Source organism: Leuresthes tenuis, unplaced genomic scaffold, assembly GCF_036924035.1.
Source record: "Leuresthes tenuis unplaced genomic scaffold, fLeuTen1.0.hap1 SCAF_5, whole genome shotgun sequence".
Taxonomy (NCBI): Eukaryota; Metazoa; Chordata; class Actinopteri; order Atheriniformes; family Atherinopsidae; genus Leuresthes; species Leuresthes tenuis.
The window spans coordinates 28,134,006-28,155,278 of NW_027325359.1; the positions used below are offsets into that span (position 1 = coordinate 28,134,006).

General features: G+C 39.7%; 2 protein-coding genes across 3 annotated transcripts in view; one reads left to right on the forward strand and one right to left on the reverse strand.

Annotated features, from left to right (window-relative positions):
• bcar1 (BCAR1 scaffold protein, Cas family member) overlaps window positions 1–2,121 on the forward strand; it is a 66,279-nt gene extending 64,158 nt beyond the window's left edge. For both annotated transcript variants that reach the window (XM_072386551.1, XM_072386550.1), the window contains exon 8: window positions 559–2,121. In XM_072386551.1, coding sequence (XP_072242652.1) covers window positions 559–1,104 — 546 coding nt within the window. In that variant the 3' untranslated portion in view covers window positions 1,105–2,121. The remainder of the gene's footprint in view (window positions 1–558) is intronic.
• Window positions 2,122–3,077: 956 nt separating this feature from the next.
• On the reverse strand, window positions 3,078–20,808 carry LOC140307601 (C-signal-like). The gene is made up of 7 exons (XM_072386560.1): window positions 20,569–20,808; window positions 16,016–16,070; window positions 12,989–13,185; window positions 8,781–8,838; window positions 5,575–5,693; window positions 4,971–5,081; window positions 3,078–3,307 (listed from the first exon to the last, which is right to left on the reverse strand). Exons 1-7 carry the CDS (start codon window positions 20,713–20,715, stop codon window positions 3,194–3,196), a joined length of 801 nt encoding a protein of 266 aa, XP_072242661.1. The 5' UTR covers window positions 20,716–20,808; the 3' UTR covers window positions 3,078–3,193.
• Window positions 20,809–21,273: the final 465 nt, after the last annotated feature.

Sequence of the window (21,273 nt, forward strand, 5' to 3'; positions counted from 1 at the left end):
AGCTTAACTTCCAGAGGACACTTAAGTGATAGCAGAGGGTTAAACAAAGATTTTTAAACAGTGGGGTGGACACACGCTTCCATCTCCTCGAGAAATTACACTCTTGCCTTTATTCAGTACTTATTATCAAGAGCTGTTAGACATTACAAATTATATTGTAGTAACTGCCTGACCAAAACAACCAGGAGTGTTTTATTAATGTGTCTCAGAATTTAAGTTTGATTTGTGAACTATATGAATACCAACTCCATTGATTTTTCAGGAATTGCTTAATTATTTACTCAGTAAATCGTTAATAACAGTGGAAAATGTGCGTATCCCAGCCCACTGCTCCCTCTCCTGTTTAGTCTGCCCCAAAGTCTTTCAGTATAGGGTTGTAGAAAGTTGTAAATGTTAGCATCTAAAAAGATGGAACTGGAGAACATTTTGTTTGGTAAATAAAAACACATAATTGATTGTCTTAATTTGTACCTATTTTTTAAATGATGGACTAATTGGCTAATGATTTATATGTATTGGTTGATTTTGATTGTCCTCTGAATTCTCTTCCTTGTCAAGATTAAACAGTTTGAACGGCTCGAGCAGGAAGTCAGCCAGCCAATCAACAATGACATGACAGGCTGGGTCCCTTCTCCAAACCACCCTCTGGCCAACCAGCTGGCCAAGAACAGTGCTGGAGATCCTGCTTCCTCCAAGCTGTGCCATGGTGACCGACAACTCCTTCTTTTCTACCACGAGCAATGCGAGCAGAACATCACCACGGTAACCAATGCCATCGATGCCTTCTTTACTGCTGTAAACTCCAACCAGCCACCAAAGATATTTGTGGCACACAGCAAATTTGTCATCCTTAGCGCACACAAGCTGGTGTTCATAGGCGACACGCTGTCACGCCAGGCCAAGTGTCCTGACGTGAGGGCCCGGGTGGCCCAGAACAGCAACAACCTGTGTGAAAAACTCAAAGACATTGTAATCTGTACGAAGACAGCAGCACTTCAGTATCCTTCCCCTGGAGCAGCCAGAGAGATGACTGAGAGGGTGAGGGAGCTGGCTGGGTGCACACAGCAGTTCAGGATGGTGCTGGGACAGCTGCTAGTTATGTAGGGGTCAGGGGGAAAGGAGGGAAGCAAACCAAACAGAGACACACACTTCAATGTCCCAGAAACAGGGGACAGTATATCCTCCCAGTAACATGTGACGGACAGCACGCGAGTACGCCCCGGCAGCACAGGGCAGGGGAATCAGTGCACATTTCCCCGGCTCGAGGTTGGAGAACCTGCAGGCCTCAACAGAGTGAGGTTTTCCATCTCTTTACTCCTGACATATTGCATGAAACCCTCCTGAAACCTGGCAGTCTGAGCCCCTCTCTGGGACCAGGGGCATCTACATCCTACTCCCACCTCCTTTCACTGGGATCATTCCTCTTGCATCCCTCCCTCCTCTGATACTCCAAAACAACTAAAAGGAGCATTATATCTTTGATGGGCTGGGCCAATGGCTGTAAAGTAATCATTGTAAATATTTAAGTTACCTGTTTAATGAAATAAACAGAAAAACAGACTAAAGAAATTTCCCTATATGAATAAAACAGAATGGGTTTTTTTTAAGAGAGAAAAGTAAAAACATTAAATGTAGCTTTTAGACTATATCAATAAGTGTTATTAATATTGCTATTGCGTATAATTATGGCTCTGACTCTTGATCCTTGTATCATTATTATGGATGTCTAAACTCCAGATGATATGTAAGATATGTATGAATCTATATTGTAGTAAGTCTGAGCTCCATCCCCAATAAAGGCACACTTTCCAAAAAACACACTGGAGCACACAAACACCTTCAAAGATCACCTGACGTTTTTACAACGACTGTGTTCTTACAGTATATTCCTCAAGTTGCCCACAGTGATTTCATCCAAGCAGGCAACACTACTGCCAAAAATGTCCCCACATCTGTCCAGCTGCAGCACTGCAGGTGCAGTTTGACATGATAACAGTGCCATCTCAGATGCATTTTTGGAAAACTGTATCTATGTTGTTTTGAAAGAGGCATGTATTACAGAAAACTGTAAAAGGTTAAAGAAACAATTGCAATTAAAGCTGTGTTTCTGTTTGTCCCTGACATGATGACATTGTGCTGTCTTTTATAGATAAAGTTGTGTGTTGCAGGCAGTCTCCACGGGAGTCTGCTGCTGTGTTTCCGTTGTTTGAGGAGTCAGAAGGTGGAGCCGGGAATAAAGTCTGAATTGACCACATTTAGGTGCAATTCCAAAAACCAGTTTGATTGGCTGAGCAGGGCATTTTCCTTTTTTATGTGCATATAAATACCTTGTTTGCTGACAGAGGTCGGACAGTGCAATGTGGAGATAATGTACAAGAAAAACTGGTGCTCAAATGATCTGACAGGATGGTTACAAACCAACAGGTTAGTCACTTTTCTGTTGTAGAGAAAAAATAACTAAGAAATGTATTCCCAAAACTGTCATCATCTGACACAGTCTGCGAGGATGTCTTGAATGCAAGAGAAGAGGAGCTCATAGTCCTGCTGTGACAATAAAGCACGCAGAACACACAGCCCAGCTTCAGCAAGGATTAGTGAACAAATATAAAAACAATGACTTTCTTCCCTCAACAGTGAACTTGCACTGTGCTTACTGGCTGAAATCAGGTTTGGAAATGTTTTCACTTCACAGTATCAACCTTAAATGAACAGTGTCTTTTCTTTTCAGTCATAGCTGACATGTTAGTACTGAAATATTAGTATATATTTGGCTGGCATTTGTTTGCCTGATGCATAGTTGATTTTCTAACTGCAACATGTTGTAGCTGCTGATGGAAAATGAGGTTGAAGACAATCACATAATCAAACCAATGAGCTGAGGGACTCTGGTTGCATCTTTGTTGGGCCAACAATTACTTTCACACTCAGGAGCTGCCTCCAGTGGCTACTAATTACCACAGAAGTTTCATGACCTAAAATTCCAGAGCTAACCTTGGAACTTCTGAAAATGACTAATGATGACAGATTTTAGTTTAGCTAGATTTCTAACAGAATGATGCTGGACCACTGGCTGTGATATTGTTCGCTTTATTTCAGATGAACAAGAAAGATAAAACTGACTCAAAAACATCTAATTTCTGGTTTTATGTTGATATCATTTGTCCGTTGCCTGGTGTGGTTTTCATGGTGACTGCTACCAGGGAATCATGTTGCCCTGCAAGTCCAGAAGCATCCCACTGTCTTTGTTGCTAAGTGACGAGATCACATTGAGTATGCCCACCACACTGTCCTGGGTGCTCAGAGGAGCCTGTGAAGAAAACACACCAAAGAAAGAAGATGTTTTATTTACTTGGTTAAGAATTCTGTAAACCAGCTGAACAAACTGTCGTGGCCACCGACATGATGAAAGCCAAGAAACTTAAAATGAGATGGAAAATGTGCCACTGTATGTGTGAGCCAATTCAGTTTATTTACATTGTGCCAATCTACAACACAGGTAATCTCAGGCCACTGTAAACAGACAGAAAACATGTTCAGTTCCAGCCCAAATCAGTTCCGCCCTAATAAATTCTATTTAATTCAATCCAGGTCTATACACAGATTCAGTACAACCGTTTTTCTAGAATATCAGTTCATAAAAAGTAGCCAAGCTGAGGAAACCAACAGATTATATGGAATCTTCACTTTGATCCAACTCCCAGTCCTAAGCATGTGAGGAGGATAACTTTCTTTTGACAGAAGAAGGACTCCAGCTGAACCAGAAGACTGAATCTAGCTTAGAGGTTGGGGTTGAGATGACAGGACACTGTCATGGAGAAAGTGTGCATGTGATGAGCATTTAAGTAACAGGGGCTGCACAGTGGTGTGGTGGTTAGCACCGTTGCCTCACAGCAAAGGGCTCCAGGTTCAACTGCCGGCTGGGGCCTTTCTGTGTGGAGTTTGCATGTTCTCCCTGTGTATGCGTGGGTTCTCTCAGGGTACTCTGGCCTCTCCCACCATCCAAAAAGACTAAAAGTTAGATTAACAGGTGTCTCTAAAATTATCCTTAGGAGTGAGTGTGAGCGTGTGTGGTTGTTTGTCTCTGTGTGGCCCTACGATGGACAGGCTGTCCAGGTGTATCCCGCCTCTCGCCCGATGAGCCCTGGAATAGGCTCCAGCCCCCCCGCGACCCAACAGATGGATTAAATGGGTATAGAAAATGGATGGAAATTTAAGTAACACTTTTCAATCAAATCACTGAAACGATTGATAAAATACATTTTCATAAAAATACATTTAATACCATAACGTCTCATAACAGTACACTAACAGAGTATAGATATGTAGCAACTCCATTTGTGATGTTCCACAGAGTTCTCCTCCTCCGTAAAATAAAGATTTTATGTTTTTCAAAGTTATTTTTCATTTTGAATTCTGTTGTTTTATGATTAATTTGATTAAACTAGACTGATGAGCATGATAATCAAACACAAGAGTTGCAACAGCTGAAACAGGAACCTAAAGTGAACTTGAGACAAAGTTTTTATTGAAATGAAAGAGAAAACAAGAGCACAGAAAGCCAGAGATCAAGGCAAAAGTAAATTAGAAAAACAAAGTTAATGTAACAAATGTAAGAGAAACCAGTTAGTCTCCTGTGAGTGATACATGGTATATTGTTGGACTGTCATTTCTGTGCTGGAGCATTCAAATGTCACTGGAGCCAACCTCGCCTACTTTATAAAAAGGTAAGTGGAGTACTGAACACGAATACATCACATTTTATAAACTGATTATAACTCAATTCAAACAAAAAACTTGTACCTCTAAATGTGCATACCTCTAATTTCTGCATTTTAGTACTTGTGCTCGGTAGTTCTGAGCTGCTACTGCATGGAAACTTGCATTTGTTCAACTGAAAAAGCATATTAGGTCATCTCGAACTCTCAGTGAATGAACTCATTTAAAGCACTCTAAACTCCACATCTCCTCACCTGTTCTCCTCCCATCTCAGTGCGGACCCAGCCTGGGTGGATGGCTGTCACCAGTATGTTGTTGATCTTGAAGTCCTCAGATTGGCAACGAGTCAGCATGTTCAGTGCTGCCTGGTGACAATAGGAATGCCGCATTTAAAATATTAAACTGAATTTTTTGTGATGTAGCATGATTTTATGCTCTGAGATAATTTGCAAAAGCAGTATTTGAAGATTATACCTGCATACCAAACTCAAAGCTCACAAACCCTAAAAGCCTCATAGCTGCCCAACTACGGTTAGGATGTTTTGAGTTCAGTTTGAATCAGATAAAATGACACATACCAACAGACCTAAAGTTAAACTTTTCATATGAAGTGAAAACGTTTAGAGCTGGATAATTTGTCTGTCATATCATGGTAATTCAGTAACGTCAGAGACTTCCATCGTGAACTATATTTTTATTTGGAGAACATGTTATTTAACAATCATCTTTCAGACTTTAAAGGATTAGCCTCAGTGGTAATTTACACTGTAAACCATGCCATAAACAGACAACTTGAAGTAAAGTGCAAGTCCTCCCTAAACACTATACTCAAGCAGATCTTGGTTAAGTCAGCAGTACCTTACTGGTCCGATAAGGGTACATCTGTGCAACTGAAAAGGTTTCAGGACACTTCTCCATGGATGAAAAGACAGTGGAGATGTTGATGATGGCTGACCTCCTGCAGGACATTTCATCACCTGATACACACACAAAAAGAGAGACTTGCATCAAGAAGTAGATATTACAAAAACTATCATATGACTATAGCACTATTCAACTACATGTTGGGATTTGCAACATTTAGCACTGTATAAGGATGTGTAAAGTTAAACAACTAAACTTGTGAATTCAAATTGCTGAGCTTAATGAAGTCGCAAGTCCACCAGGTGGACAGGTGACGTAATGAGTTACACACTATCTACCAGACCTCTGCTCTCAGTTTTCTCATATGAGCATGAAGTTTAGGCAAGGCCAAGTTTATTTGTAGAGCACAATTCTTGTACAAGGCTATTCAAAGTTCTTTAGAGCCACATAAAATCACAAGAAGGCAAATAAAATCATTCCAAAAACATAAAAAATAATAATTAATTAATTAAATTAAAAGCGAAGAGTGCAGATAAAAGACTTTCAGTTGTCATATGCACAGCTAAATAGAACTGTTTTCAGCCTGGATTTAAACATTGTCAGCATTGAGGTCTGTCTCACATCTTCTGGGAGACTGTTCCAGATTTTAGGAGCATAAACTTGAAACGCAGCCTCACCTTGTTTAGTCCTGACTCTGGGCACCAGCAGGAGAACCCTCCCTGAGGTTCTCAGAGTCTGAGTTGGTTCATATGGCTCTAATATGTCAGACATGTACTTTGGCGCTAGACCATTAGGAGACTTGTACACAAGCAGAGCTGTTTTAAAGTCTATTCTCTGGGCGAAAGGAAGCCAGTGCAGAGACCTGAGCACTGGACAAATATGGTCGTATTTTCTGGTTCTAGTCAGGACTCGAGCTGCAGCGTTCTGGATGTACTGCAGCTGTCTTACAGCCCATTTAGAGTCCAGTGAGCAGGCCGTTACAGTAGTCTAACCTGCTGGAGAGAAATGCATGAATTAGTCTTTCTAAGTCTGGTTTAGACACTATTCTTTTGATTCTGGCAATGTTTTTTAGATGGTAAAAAGCTGCTGATGTTATTGATTTAATGTGGCTGTTAAAGTTCAGGTCTGAGTCCAATATGATCCCTAGATTTCTAACCTGATTATTAGGTTTTAGAGAGAGAGTCTCAAGGTGACTGATAACACTTTCTCTTTGTTTCTGTGAGCCATAGACGATGATTTCAGATTTGTCTGAGTTTAGCTGGAGAAAATTGTTTTGCATCCACACACTGATCTGTTCGATGCAGTGACATAATGTATTTACTGGCCCGTGTTCTCCTGCTGTCAGTGACACATCTGAGTGTCATCTGCATAGTTGTGGTGGGACACATTATAGCTAATGGAAGCATGTACAGAATGAACAATAGGGGTCCCAAGATAGATCCATGGGGAACGCCACAGGTCATAGCTATTTGGTGAGTTCTAAAGGCAGTGAAGCTGTTTTTTTTACTTTTTTACTTTTTGTCCAGGGCACTTTACCAACTAAATCAATTATGTTGCACCTCAGAGCTGTGACAGTGGACAAGCATTATGTGAAGTGGGCTTTTACAGCACATGATTACATGTATGCTCTCTGTGTAGCAAGTGTTGAAGAGGAACAAGCTTTTACCCCCACGGTGACTTTAAAATAGGAATCATGTCACATGTTCTGAGTTCTTGATATCTAGTTTGCAGTATGTATGTGATAAATCACAGAGCGTTGTCTAACATATCTTTAAAGTCTGGACTCATTTTTTGCAAGCTGGAAAAACGTGTTTTTGCTACTTCCACAAAACATTTTAACGGGATTGCCACCCTTCACCAGACAAATTGATGAAAGAGTGTCAGGATACAACAGTTTATACCCACTGAGACCAGTTCAGGGTTGCAAGGGCCTGGAGCCTATCCCAGCTGTCACAGGTCGCCAGTCCATCACAGGGCCACACAGAGACAAACGAGACACACAACCATGCACACTCATATTCAAACCTAGAGAAAATTCAGAATCAATCAATTGACCTGACATGCATGTTTTTGGATGATGGGAGGGAGCTGGAGAAGCCCTAAAAAACCCACACATGCACAGAGTGAACATGAAAACTTTACACAGATAGAGCCAAGTCAAGATTAGAACCAGGAACCTTCTTACTGTGAGTCATGTTAATAATTATAAAAAAAGAAATTTGCTTTGAGCCTAAATTATGAGTTAGCATAAATACAGAGCACTTCCCCATTAATTCACAGAATCTTGTCTCTTACGTTGGAGTGAATGGAATACAGTGAGTTGACGCAGTAAGTCGGTAACACAAGTTTTCGTATAATGGAAATTAGATTGTTGCAGCACTTGTCAGAACAGATAGTTATCATATTATATGAACTGTTTGTGTTTAAAATGAGGTGATAATCCCACACCATACCACAAAGTGGACAACCAGTTCCTTGTACTCAGCCTCTTGTCCATCACCCAACAACTGCAGAGTCATCTGAGTATTTCTGAAGATGACAGGACTCTGAGTTGTACTGGACCTGCACCTCTGGTGCTCCTGTGCAGCTGACCACCTTCTTAGACTCGCAACTCTTCAGTCTCACACAAACTGTGTTCTGTTTGTCAGGTAGTCAATAATCCTGGTGATTGTGGAGGCATCCACTTAAATTTTCTGGAGCTTTTGGCTGCTTCATTCAAAGATTAAGCAGAAAGTTGATGGCACCTTCAACTCCAACCTCGGTACTAATTATGTAACCACTACATGCTGGACTTCTATCTCAGCAGAATCACATTCAAACTGAGTGAACTTTTCTCTAGATATACTGGTATATAATCTTTAGGTGAGTCATTATGTCCCTGAGAACACACTCTGTTTCCGTCTTTTGGAGATTTCACTAAATTGTGATTTTTCTCCTGACATGCTGTTCTTCTGTGTTAGCAGTTACATTAATAATACACTAAGATTTTAGCACATTGGCCTCCCTGTGATTCTTTTATCACTGGTCCATAACAAAAATACCAATAAAAAAAACAATAAAAAAATGTCGACCAAATGTCCTATGTAGAATAGTAGATCAGAATTAGGTACAAGGCTCTGACTTTCTATTCCTTCCATTTCCTCCCTTATGACTATCTGATATACAAATTCTGGTATAACACAAATATAAAAGGTATTTACCATTTTCCTTGTCAGTAGAATACCTTTCTGCTGCTCTCTGCAGGAGTGGAAGAAACATCTGAAAAGTTGGACAAGACCGTTTATTAGTAATGCTTTATATAACTGTGTGAGTGTGTTATTACATAGTTGATACTGTTTATGAAGTGCTGTGTGTATGCATGTTGTCTTGATTTACCAACTGCACCAAAATGACATACCACATATCCAGGATGTTAATGTACCCTATATATGTAGAGTAATGGATTTATTTGTTATTACCATATACTACAATGTTAAATTAGAAGAAGATATCATGAAATTATACAAACGAAATAATGTGGGGGCTGCACGGTGGTATGGTGGTTAGCACCATCGCCTCACAGAAAGAGGGTTCCAAGTTCAACTCCCGCCTGTGGCCTTTCTGTGTGGAGTCTGCATGTTCTCCCCGTATATGCGTGGGTTCTCTCAGGGTACTCCAGCCTCTTCCACCGTCCAAAAACATGTTAGCTTAATTGGTGTCTCTAAAATTGTCCTTAGGGGTGTGTGTGGTTGTTTGTCTCTGTGTGGCCCTGTGATGGATTGGCGACCTGTCCAGGGTGTACCCCGCCTCTCGCCCAATGACCGCTGGGATAAGCTCCAGCCCCCCTGCGACCCGACCGATGGATTAAGCGGGTATAGAAAATGGATGGATGGATGGATGGAATAATGTGGTGTACAAATAGGTGTAGACTGAGAAAAATATGTTGCTTATTTTAAGATTATACAATGAGCCCTCTATTTGTAAGCTATTCACAGTATTGGCTGGATGTTAACAAGTTTCATAAGATCAAAGAAACGTGAACATGTTAAGCTTTGTCAGCAGTTACCTGCTAGAATTTCTTACCTCCTTAATTGCAAGTTGGAAGCGATTCAGATGGATACAACTGACTTTTTCAAAGGATATTTTGTGTGTTTTAAAGTGGGATTGTTTGAAGTAATAATGAGGAGTCAGTGTCTTAACTTGACAATGCTCGACGAGGTCTCAAGTGGGAGAATCGGAATGAATACTGACAGGCCAAGCTAACCGCAGCAAGTATGGAAAAAGGATGCTGTGGTTGACAGCGTCAAATGCAGCGCACTTCTACTCTGCCAACATCGAGTCCATCCTCACCTCTTCCATCACCGTCCTCCCATGGCCAGGGACAAGGCCAGACTGCAGCGTATTATTCACTCTGCTGAGAAGGTGCTTGGCTGCAACTTCCCAAGTCTCCAAGATCTGAACTCCTCCAGGACCCTGACGTGTGTAGGCAAGATTGCAACTGATCCCTTCCATCCCCGACACAAACTCTTTGACCCACTCCCCTTTGGCAGGAGGCTGTGGTCCATCAAGACCAAAACCTCCCACCACAAGATCAGTTTCTTCCCCTCTGCAGCGGGTCTCATAAACAAGGCCAGAATGTGTGCTATCTCCTATAGTGGAGAGTGCAATCTGCTTTACAGCATCTGTTGGGGTTGATCAACATAATGGACAACATCACGCAACTTGTTGATTAAACTGTAGGTTGTCCTCAGTCAGAGACTTCTTCAGTTCAATTTCAAAAAGTACCGATAAGTTTTATGGATTTATTGAGACTTTATTAAAGTTTTAGAAAGCATCAGTAGCACCGATACTCTCAAGAAGATTTAAAAGATATTGCTACAGTCCACATATCTGTAAACATAAGTGATGGATACCCTGTTAGTGCACAGGATGTTGAGGACTTCACATTAATATCTGAGAAACATGCTTTGTCTCCATTAGGGCAGGGGGTGTCAGTGGGTAAATGAGAAATTGAAAGAGCACGATGATGTTGCCAAATTTAGAACAGGTGATCAGTGGTTCAAATACCAATTCAGACAAGCCAGGAGCTACCTCAGTTCTTACATGTGTGAAAGACATGAGCTAAAGCCAGATGCAGTATATGCACAGGATGTGGAAACTTTGAAATCTAAAGTCTAAACAAACAAAGAAACAATATTTAACTCAGTGTTCTACTGTATTAACAACAATTTCAGATTGCTGAGCTATGACAAGAGGGAACCATGTTGACAGGTCTGGCGACATACATCATCATTCCCACCATCCAAGAATGGAAAGCAAGCCCTAATAACCTGAAGTGTAGAAACCATCAGCCACCTCCTCTACATGAACGGCATCGGGCTGTATGCCAGGACTGAGTGAGACTTTGACTCACCAATCCACTTCACCAGTATATACAACAAGGACAACAGAATGTCATTTGGACAGGGTCACTGTGGTTGAATGGTATCAAGGAATGCACGAATGCATCATAAGCCGAGCCTTTTCAAAAGAAGTGAATAGTCTGATACTGTAAACATAGGTTTACTGTACTTATTTCATAATAATGAAGCATACTATTGTGCTGTAGTCAATTCTTTTTCAAAGTGTCTCTGAACATGCACGGTCTGACCTTGGGGTGAACTTGCTGGGACGTCCACTCCTGGGAAGATTGACAGCTGACCTGAATGTTTTCCACTTGTGAATAATCTTTCTCTCTGTAGAATGATGGACTCCAAATAGTTTGGAAATGGCCTTATAACCCTTCCCAGATTGATGGGCAGCAACAATTGCTTCTCTAAGATCATTGCTGATGTCCTTGGCATTGGGTTAACACACACCTGAATGCTGCAGAGCAGCAAACTGACAGAACTTAATTTCTTCGCTTTTATAGATGTGCTCACACTCCTGTGGTGGAAGCAGTAAATGTTCACTTGTTTTTTCATATACTGTTTTTTTATTTTGTCTTACTTTTTGTTGTCTAAATAATGACATAGATACTTAATCTCTCAATCGAAATGCCTCTTTATTTCTGAATGGTGGGAATTTTCAGATCATTGATGTCATAATGTCATTAATGTCATGTTTTCGTGTTTTAGTTTATGTGTTTAGCCATTAGTTTTTACCATGTTTCCCCTCAGTCACTCTTGGTCATCAACTTCACTCACTTCACCTGTGCTTTCCCCCTCAGTTGCACTCCATCACCAATCACCTCCCTTCAGTATTTAGTTTCCAGATTCCCCATACACTCAGATCCTCACCGTCATTCCTGTGTTAAGGTTGGTCATCTCAAGTTTGCTCCCATATCTTAGTCATAGTTCATGTCAGGTTTTGTTTTTGACAGATGTTTTGAAATTCTGGCTCAGCTGTGACTTTTGTTTCTGTTTAAATATAAATCAAGTTTTTCTGAGATATCTGCATCTGGGTCCTACCTCCACGCCAAGCCACACCACAGCTAACAAACTGTTGACAATTAAACTTCTTTAACTCACCTCTTAAGCTGTCCAATCTGTACAGAATGTGGACATGACTGCCCTCAAAAAAGTGTCACTTCTCCTTGAAATGTAAATAAATGGAATATAAATATATAATATATATTATGTGGCACTTTTCTAATCTAGTACCATTTAAACATGTGGTCCAGGGAAGCCAGGGATTGGTCTTCCTCCTAAGCTACAGCAGCACTCTGTCTTGATCTGAGGAGCTGGATCTTCAGTACTTGGGGGCTATTTTACACAAATTTCAATATATGTGCCTTGGCATTTTAACTTGCCCTGTGATGTACTCTGGGAACAAAGTTTAATAGCAATTGTTTTAGATCATATCTAAGCAATATCATGATTTTCATTTAAGGACATCTTGGACTATTATTTACCAAGAAGCACAGTGGAACTAAAGCAAAGCAAGCTGAGACAGCTTGGGATGAGTTGGACTGCAGAGTGAAAGAAAAACAACCAGCAAAAAACTACTGTAAAAGGAAACTCCTTCCAAAATTCTAGATACACTTAGACTTTTTGTACTTATTTTCATTATATAAACCTAAATCTGTTATTTATGTCTATAAGAAAGATGCAAAAAAATATATTTTTAATTTTGTACATTTAGTTGGTTTAGTCTTCCATTCCTTTAGAAAGTTTATGCTTTGCTATCATTCATTTCCGTTATTATCTCATTAAAAGTACCTCATCTGTCATATAAACCCCTGATCGTTACATACAACAGCTGTAGCTGTAGGTTCTTTTCAGCAGTAGAAAGGTTATGCCTTTGAGAAAAATAGAAAGAAATGGACAATGGTAAGAATATGTTGGGTTTCTTAATGTAGAGTCCCCTGAGATGCCTTTTTGCAGTGAATTGCCTCCATGTCAATCAAAAAACTTGGACCAAACTGGACCAAAAAAAAAGACAAACGCACCTTTGAAAGAATAAATGGTCCAACGACATTAGTTTCGTACACATCCATCATGTCCTTTTTTCCGGTGGCCAATAATGGTGCTGGCGGAGCTGGTTTGTTGATGGCAGCGTTGTTGATTAGAAGGTTCAAACCACCAGCACCAATGTGCTGCCTCACAGCCTGCACTGCAGCTGAGATACTGTCCTCATCTGCCATGTCTGCAGGGGAACATGCAGATATTTAGCTGTACGCACACATTATCACACAGTAAAGTACAACAATAAGTTAAGACACAAATAAATTAGATAAATTGTAATGATAGAGTTCTTGGATATTCATGTTTGTATTTTCAGGCATATGGCATATTTTGTCCTTATCCAACTTTGATATTATGTCTAAAAAAATCCTAGGATTGCTTAAACACCACTTTGCATATTCAATAAGTCAGATTAACATAGATCACATTAACAATCACATGCAACAAATCGCTGACACACATTTTGAGGAAAACTGCAGCAAAGATTTAAACATCTGAGACTGCATTAACAGAGGGATTAAATCCAACTGTGTCAGTGGTGGTTGAGATCTAAAATATAGCAACAATTGAAATGGAATAGATGAAAGATATACATACAAAGAGCAGAGACTGCCTGCTGAGAATGTTTTCAAATTTTGTTGTGAGACATTTCATGTACGCCTATATATAACCTGACAAGGATGTGGGCTCATTCATTTTACGCCATGCACCCACTCTGCATGTGAACTGACGCTAAATGTAACACTGCAGGGTTACATTGGCCTTGTTTGTTTGGACAAAAAAATTGCAAAATAAGTTTTCAGCGCTCTGGGTTCTTTGTCTTAATATCTATGAGCATTTACTTCTCTTAATAAAGAAATAGTTCTGTATTTGTCCACAACATGTACTCTGTACTGATGTTTTTGTTACAGTGCTTAACTAATAATAATGTCTGATAGAGTCCAGTAACAACATGTCAGCTGAATTTTCGGCATTTCCCCAATGCAACTCTTGTTCCTAAACTGGTATGTTGATGTTGGCAAAGGTGAACCTGTCTATCATGTTCAAACTACATCTGGATGGCTGGCAGTATTGTTGAAACTAATGAGCTTACACATTAGTATCTGCACTTTTTGGAATTTATGATTGTGAACAACAGTTTTTTTATTGTTTTTAATGGTTCCATTTATTCTTGCTCATTTTGTTTAATTATTTCATGAAAATTATACGAAGCTGATGATTGATGCCAAATAGAATTTCTTTGTGTAGAAATATGCAATAAAGTATCTTATCTTAAGATATGAATTCAGATAACAACAGACCAAGTCTAGATAGAAAAGCAGAGAGAAAAGAAGAAACAATTTATCATAAATAAAGTTCATGGATAAACAATTTGTGTTAAAACTGTCACTGTTCATCTTGTCAGAATTTGATTTGTCTATGTTATTCTGTCACTCATTCCAAACAGACACCTGCTTTGTCACAAGGACACAAATCACAACTCTACATATCCAGTTGATTATGTCCAGACCAATCTCTACCTTGCCTTTTGCCTTTTTTTTAATAAAAGATTTAGGAGAAAGTGGCCTTCCAGCAATTTATGTGTGTGTGAATGGGTGGATGTGGCTTGTAGTGGTCAGCTTGACTAGAATAACACAATATAAATACAATCCATTTACCGTTTGATGTTTTATACTGTTTTTGTTTTCTAGAGAGTGTCTTCATCCACAAAAATTAAAACTTGCCCATGTAGCTTATGTGCAGGCAGGCAGATAGGGACTATAAATATGTTCAAAGAATATGCTACATCTAGTGGTTGATAAAGCAATTGCATGTGAAGGGTAAAACTGGCATCTAATCTATTTCACTATGTAAAAAATTATGGCTTTTGGTCATAACCATGTTCCATTTCTAATCCTAACCAAGTGATGTTAATGCCCTAAGGTAATCAGGAAATGACATAGTTTCATCATAACATGTTGCATTGACATCCAGATGCCAAAACCTGTAAAATGGCAACCATGGCAGTTTTTTTAAAAAGAGTATATTGTAACTCAAACCATGATTTTTTTTTAAATTGTACCGAAGTAATGTTATTGCTTAAACCCAAACCGGGAAGTGAGAAAAGTGTTGTGCCACTGACAGAGCATGTCTTGGTTACATCGCACTTATGCCCATAACAGAAAGCACAGCAGTTAACTGCTCAAAATTTGACACTACTGATCTTGACATGTGCAGTCTTACTGGGTCAAACTGAATTTGCTTTCAAGGGCCCTTGGGTGCTCAGCTTTCTCTGAGTGCTCAGGCCCTGGTGTATCCATCTAATCAGGGCCTTTGCCTGGCTGTGGCAACCTCATTTAAAAGCAGAACTTCCCTGGGTTTACTTGAGTTCAGATCTAGATTATCATTATATAATTATATTATTATTATACCCATAAAACATAAAACTTTAAGTAAATTGATGAAATGGTAGCATTAATGATAGTAGCCTACACAAGTTTGCTGATATTGTAAAGCACAAATCATCCATGTTTCAACCCACTAAGACATGTTTTGATGTGTCAGACTCTCAAGACTTGCCCAAGAAATGGACTGAGACATCCTCATGTGGACAAGACATATTTAGCAAGAATGTATTGATATGTTAAACCAGTAGACCACAGCCAAGAACACTAACCCTTGCCCTGAGTAAAGTTGTCAATGTATTCTCTTGCATTTGCTTTAGAACTCCAGTGATGGGTTCTGGCTTTAAAGGGATTTTGGCCATGTACTTAACACACCATATGCAGCTGAGAAGCTATTCTAAAATACTTTGTTAGTCAAATTGTTTGATTAAGATTAATTCGATTGAATTGGACTGTACTGAACCTGATACTTTCCTCTTAAAGTGCCTATAAAGGATTTATCTGGTGAATTGATGTGATAAAATGTGCTTAAAATTGAATTTTTGGTTAATTAATTCAAATGGTGTAAGTGTGTATTCAAGTATCCACAGGGTTACTGTGTACTGTATGAAGGTGTTCTGTGTTTACCTAGTTTGATTACGATGATCTTTCCAGGATATTGAGAGGTGAGGTCCTTCAGTGCCTGAGGGGAACACAGACGAAGGAGACATGAGTTGAAAAGACAGATAGATGATATGGAGAAGAGACAGAGAAGGTCATGCACTTCTAAATGTTGCAGCATTCAGGGCTCTGTACGGAAGCCCAAGGAGGCAAGTTAAAAAAACAAAAAAAAATTGCATTAATTTTCTAAGTCTGACCTTAGAACCTTAACTTAATCTTCTCACTTTAAGAGCCCTGAGAGGCAAGCAGTGAAAAAAAAAATTCTGATCTGTTTTTTAGGTTCAATTTGATTTATAAATGGACTGTACTTGTATGGTGCTTTTCTAGTCTAGCTGACCACTCAAAGTGCTTCTAACACTACATGCCACATTCTGCCATTCACACAGAATGTCTTAAGTCTATACATAACTACGTGCTTTCTAACCATTCATACACTGATGGATGCATCGGTAGGAAACGTGGGGTTCAGTGTCTTGCCTAAGGATATTTTGACATGTAGCCCGGGGATACTGGAGTCAAACCACCAACCTTCCAATTGGTGGGCAAATGCTTTTCCTTCCGGGAATCTAATAAAGCGCCAAATCACAACAAATGTCATCTCAAGGGCCTTCAATGATGCGGTCTAATTCATTAATTAATTACATTCAAAATTAGTCCAATTCATACATACAGAGCCAATTCAAAAACAATCTCCTAGCTAAGGAAACCAACAGATTGCACCAAAACTTATCTTCAATCCAATCTCTCGTCCTGAGGGAATGATTCAACTTGCCCAATGCTACGGCTGCATTGTATTCATCTCCAGGGGGCCTGGAGCCTGGTTCTTTTACAAAGTACCATGGGAATCAAACCGGAGTTTTTGCCCAAGGAAAGGTGCTTAAGTAAGAGTGAGTTTTCCAGGACAGGGGCTCTGGAGCCTGGCTCTTTTACAAAGTACCAGGGGTCTCAAACGGGAGTTTTTGCCCAAGGAAAGGTGCTTAAGTAAGGGTGAGTTTTCCTGGACAGGGGGCCTGGAGCCTGGTTCTTTTACAAAATACCAGGGGAATCAAATGGGAATTTTTTCCCAAGGAAAGGTGCTTAAGTAAGGGTGAGTTTTCCAGGACAGGGGGCCTGGAGCCTGGTTCCTTTACAAAGTACCAGAGGTCTAAGTCTATAGCAGCTTAACTATGGGATGTTTCAGGATTACCTGAGCCATCCCTAACTATAAGCTTTATCAAAAAGGAAAGTTTTAAGCCTAATCTTAAAAGTGGAAAGGGTGTCTGCTTCCCGGACATTTACTGGCAGCTTATTCCACAATAGAGGGGCCTGATAACTGAAGGCTCTACCTCCCATTCTACTTTTTGAAACTCTGGGAACAACAAGTGAACCTGCAATTTGGGAGCAAAGTGCTCTTTTAGGAAAATATCTTACAATGAGATCTTTAAGATATGATGGAGCTCGGTCATTAAGAGCTTTATATGTGAGGAGAAGAATCTTACATTCTATTCTGAATTTAACAGGGAGCCAATGAAGAGAAGCTAAAACTGGAGAAACATGATCTCTCCTGTTAGTTCTCATCAGAACTCTGGCTGCAGCATTTTGGATCAGCTGGAGGCTTTTCAGAGAATATGTGGGACAGCCCAATAATAAAGAATTACAGTAGTACAATCTTGAAGTAACAAATGCAACTAGTTTCTCTGCATCACCCTGAGACAGGATGTTCCTGATTTTAGCAATATTACAAAGGTGAAAGTCCTAGAAAGTTTTATATGTTTATATGATAAATTCTGGTCAAAAATAGCTCCAAGGTTCCTCACTGTAGAACTAGAAGCCAAGGAAATACCATCTAGAGTAACTATATAACTAGACAATTTCTCCCTGAAGTGTTCAGGTCCAAAGAGAACAACGTCAGTTTTATCTGAATTTAAAAGCAGACAGTTCTGGGTCATCCAGGTCTTTATGTCTTTAAGACAGGCTTGTAGTCTGACCAACCTATTGGTTTCATCTGGTTTCATAGATAAGTACAGCTGAGTATCATCAGCATAACAATGGAAATTTATGCCATGCTGTCTAATAATGTTAACTAATGGAAGCATGTACAAAGTAAAAAGAATTGGTCCAAGCACAGAACCCTGAGGAACTCCATGACTTACTCCAATGTGTGAGGAAGATTCTTCATTTACAAGAACAAACTGGAATCTATCAGATAAATATGACTTAAACCAGCCTAATGCAGTTCCTTTAATCCCAATAAAATGTTCAAGTCTCTGTAACAGAATGCTGTGATCGATCGTATCAAATGCAGCACTGAGATCCAACAGGCCAAGCACAGAAACAAGTCCGCTATCAGAGGCTAAGAGGAGATCATTGGTAACTTTCACCAGTGCTGTTTCTCTGCTATGATGCACTCTGAATCCTGACTGAAACTCTTCAAACAGATTATTTCTATGTAAATGATCACAAAGTTGAACTGCAACTATTTTTTCAAGAACTTTAGACAAAAAAGGGAGATTGGATATAGGTCGATAATTAGCCAACACAACACAGTTTTATTTTGAAATCACTAACTTCCCTCTCGTTTCAGGTACCTTGTCCTTCCTCTTGTGTCAAGTGTCTGATTGTCTTCCCTGATTCCCAAAGTGTTTCCACCTGTTCCCCTTAACTCCTCTTGTGCTCTCAAATAGTCCCTTGTCTTGTGGCAGTGTGTTGTGTTTCTTCCATGAGCCGCACCCTCACGTCTCCACAGCCATATTCCTTGAGCCTGCAGTCGAGCGATTCTCCTGCAGAGCGTATCCTTTGTTGTAATTCATTCTTTATCCATAGCTTTAGTTTTATCACGGTAAGTTTCATAGCCTGGTTTTTTTCCTCCGTTTTCTTTGGAGTGATCTTGTAATCTTTTATGGTCATCTCCGTTAGCGGAGCTTTTGGGTTTTAATGTTATTTTATAGTTTCTCCTCCAGTGGCACGATTACTGTTTTATTCGTAATAGGTGTGCTTATTGGTAATTGTTTATCAATTTGGTTTATCAAACTCTGTTTTTGTTCAAGTCCGCCTCAGTAGGAGAGCGTGAGTTTATTTTGTTATCTTTAATAGGCTTTTGTTTTCCTCCTAGAGTGGAGAGGTTTTGCTTGTTAATTTTCATAGCCGCACTCTCCTCAAGCGTAGTTATTGAGGAGAGCGCGTCAGGAGTTTCACAGCCCTTTCATTTGCTCTGTGTGGAGATCCTCAACCTGCTGTTAATATTAAACACTCTGAACTCGACCCTGCATCTGTGTCCTGAGTCCCTGACAGAAAATGCATGTTATTTGTCATGGCACCTAACTTCCGATTTGTTTTTGTTTTTTTAAGTTTTACTTAGTACTGTCAATGAGTTTCTCCAAAACCCACCAACCTTTCTGTCACAGGGACAGTGAAGATGGAATGAATAGATGGCTGTTAAGGTAGAACAAATTTTTCTTCAGAACTTAATGTAATTTGATCTGGTATTTCTCTCTTACATAAAACTAGTTTATGTAACACACCTCAACTGTGGAGCTGTTTTGAACTTGTCTGGTAAGCTGATAACAGATGTTTCTCATCCACACAGCTTTTTGTTATATACACCATTTATTTACAGCATTGGCACTTTTTTCTTCTACAATCACAAATGAACATATTAAGGACAATGCGTGGTCCAGTGTCTTACCCAAGGACGCTTTGACATGTGGACATACTTAGGAACAAACCATTAACCTTCTGGAAGTAGACCAAGTCTAACAGCTGAACCATGGCCACCCTTCAGTGGTAGTTTATCACCCCCACTACCTCAACTGATATTGATACTGTACACATCATGAGCAAAAGCTACACACATGTAATCCTGACCCCTCCATAATAACAAATTAAAATTTAACCCATGTGTAGTGTACAACTAACCTCCAATAGCAAATATATCCTACCAAAAAGTTGTAAAAGTCCAAAAGGGTAATTCTGGTCTGCCACCATGCTATGTTTCATGAATAACAACAGGATCATTTCAGCAAGAATTTAACTAGAACTATGGTCTTCATTACACATTAGCAGGTTAGTTGATGACAAACAAAATTTTTAAATGTATACAATCATATGTTGATGATGAAAGTTGAAGTCATGAGACATTGTTTTGAAATGTACTTAAACAAGATCAACATTTTATTCAGAGTTGTAGAGTACTTCAGAACATCAGAGTAGATCAAATCCCATAATACAGCTTTTCATAAAATGCAGGATTTACTGTTTGTAGAGATAGGATTTAGGACTTTCTGATAAATTTAAAGAATATTTGGGCTAAAGCATACGAAAAGATCTCTGAGCTTGAATCACTGTTGCAGCATGATAGTCCCCTTCAGCCCTGCGTGAATAACTTATGTCAGTGAGTGTGTGTGTGTAAATAACCAGGGTAAAGATTATATTCCACAGTGAGAAACCATAAACAGCCCCCAGGCTCCTGCTTGAACAGCAGTAATGGTATACGTTAGCTGTGGATTTGAAAACTATGACAAGAATTTCTGGAACTTCCTTACCTCAGCTCTGGCTCCTTCAGGCTCTCTGCAGCAGGCGTAGACGTGAACCTCTTTTGCTGTCTTCTCAGCAAGCTGTTTGACCAGCTCCAAACCAATACCTCTGTTGGCCCCAGTCACTAAAATGTTGCCTTCCAGTTTCACTGACATGTTCACAGTTCAAGCTCAGGCTGGTGTCTGACAGTAAGTGAACACATGAGAGCACACAAAGTCCAGTGTGTGTCATGCTCCTGACATAAATGTATGTTGTAAAGGAGGCCCGAGCCAGCCTTTTGACACTTTGTGTCGACATGCATATTGTCTCAAGTTTCAGGCTGCTTTTCTCACACCTTCATTTCTCCTTTATTTACTTTGACACTGCACAGTTAGACTATTATTGATTTGTGGTGAGTCAGGGTGCACAACACCTTATTCGTCAACAAAGAATGCAGTTTTATTATTAGTAAGTCTCTCATGAAGTCAAAGTCCAGAACATGTGGAAAGTGTGTGGTTAACCACAGCTCCAGAAAGGGGAAGTTTCCACGTTATCATTAACTGAAGAAAAGCTCATCTTGTGTTCAGGGTTGGTATTTTGAATGTGGACATGCAACCAGAATTTAAAGAAGTGCTGTAGTACTTAACACAGATTTCAAAAGAAATTATTCCCTCATAAGTCATGATTTTGTCATTTATTTTGTTTTCTTTTTCTAGAATGAGCTACTCGTGCTA

Bases quoted from the DNA above. Each gene is read 5' to 3' on its own strand.
- LOC140307601 (XM_072386560.1), bottom strand. From the start codon at position 20,715: ATGTCAGTGAAACTGGAAGGCAACATTTTAGTGACTGGGGCCAACAGA. The intron at 16,071-20,568 runs GTAAGGAAGTTC...TGTTCCCCTCAG, and splicing joins CTGAAGGAGCCAGAGCTGAG to GCACTGAAGGACCTCACCTC. The intron at 8,839-12,988 runs GTGCGTTTGTCT...CCAACTTTTCAG, and splicing joins GACCATTTATTCTTTCAAAG to ATGTTTCTTCCACTCCTGCA.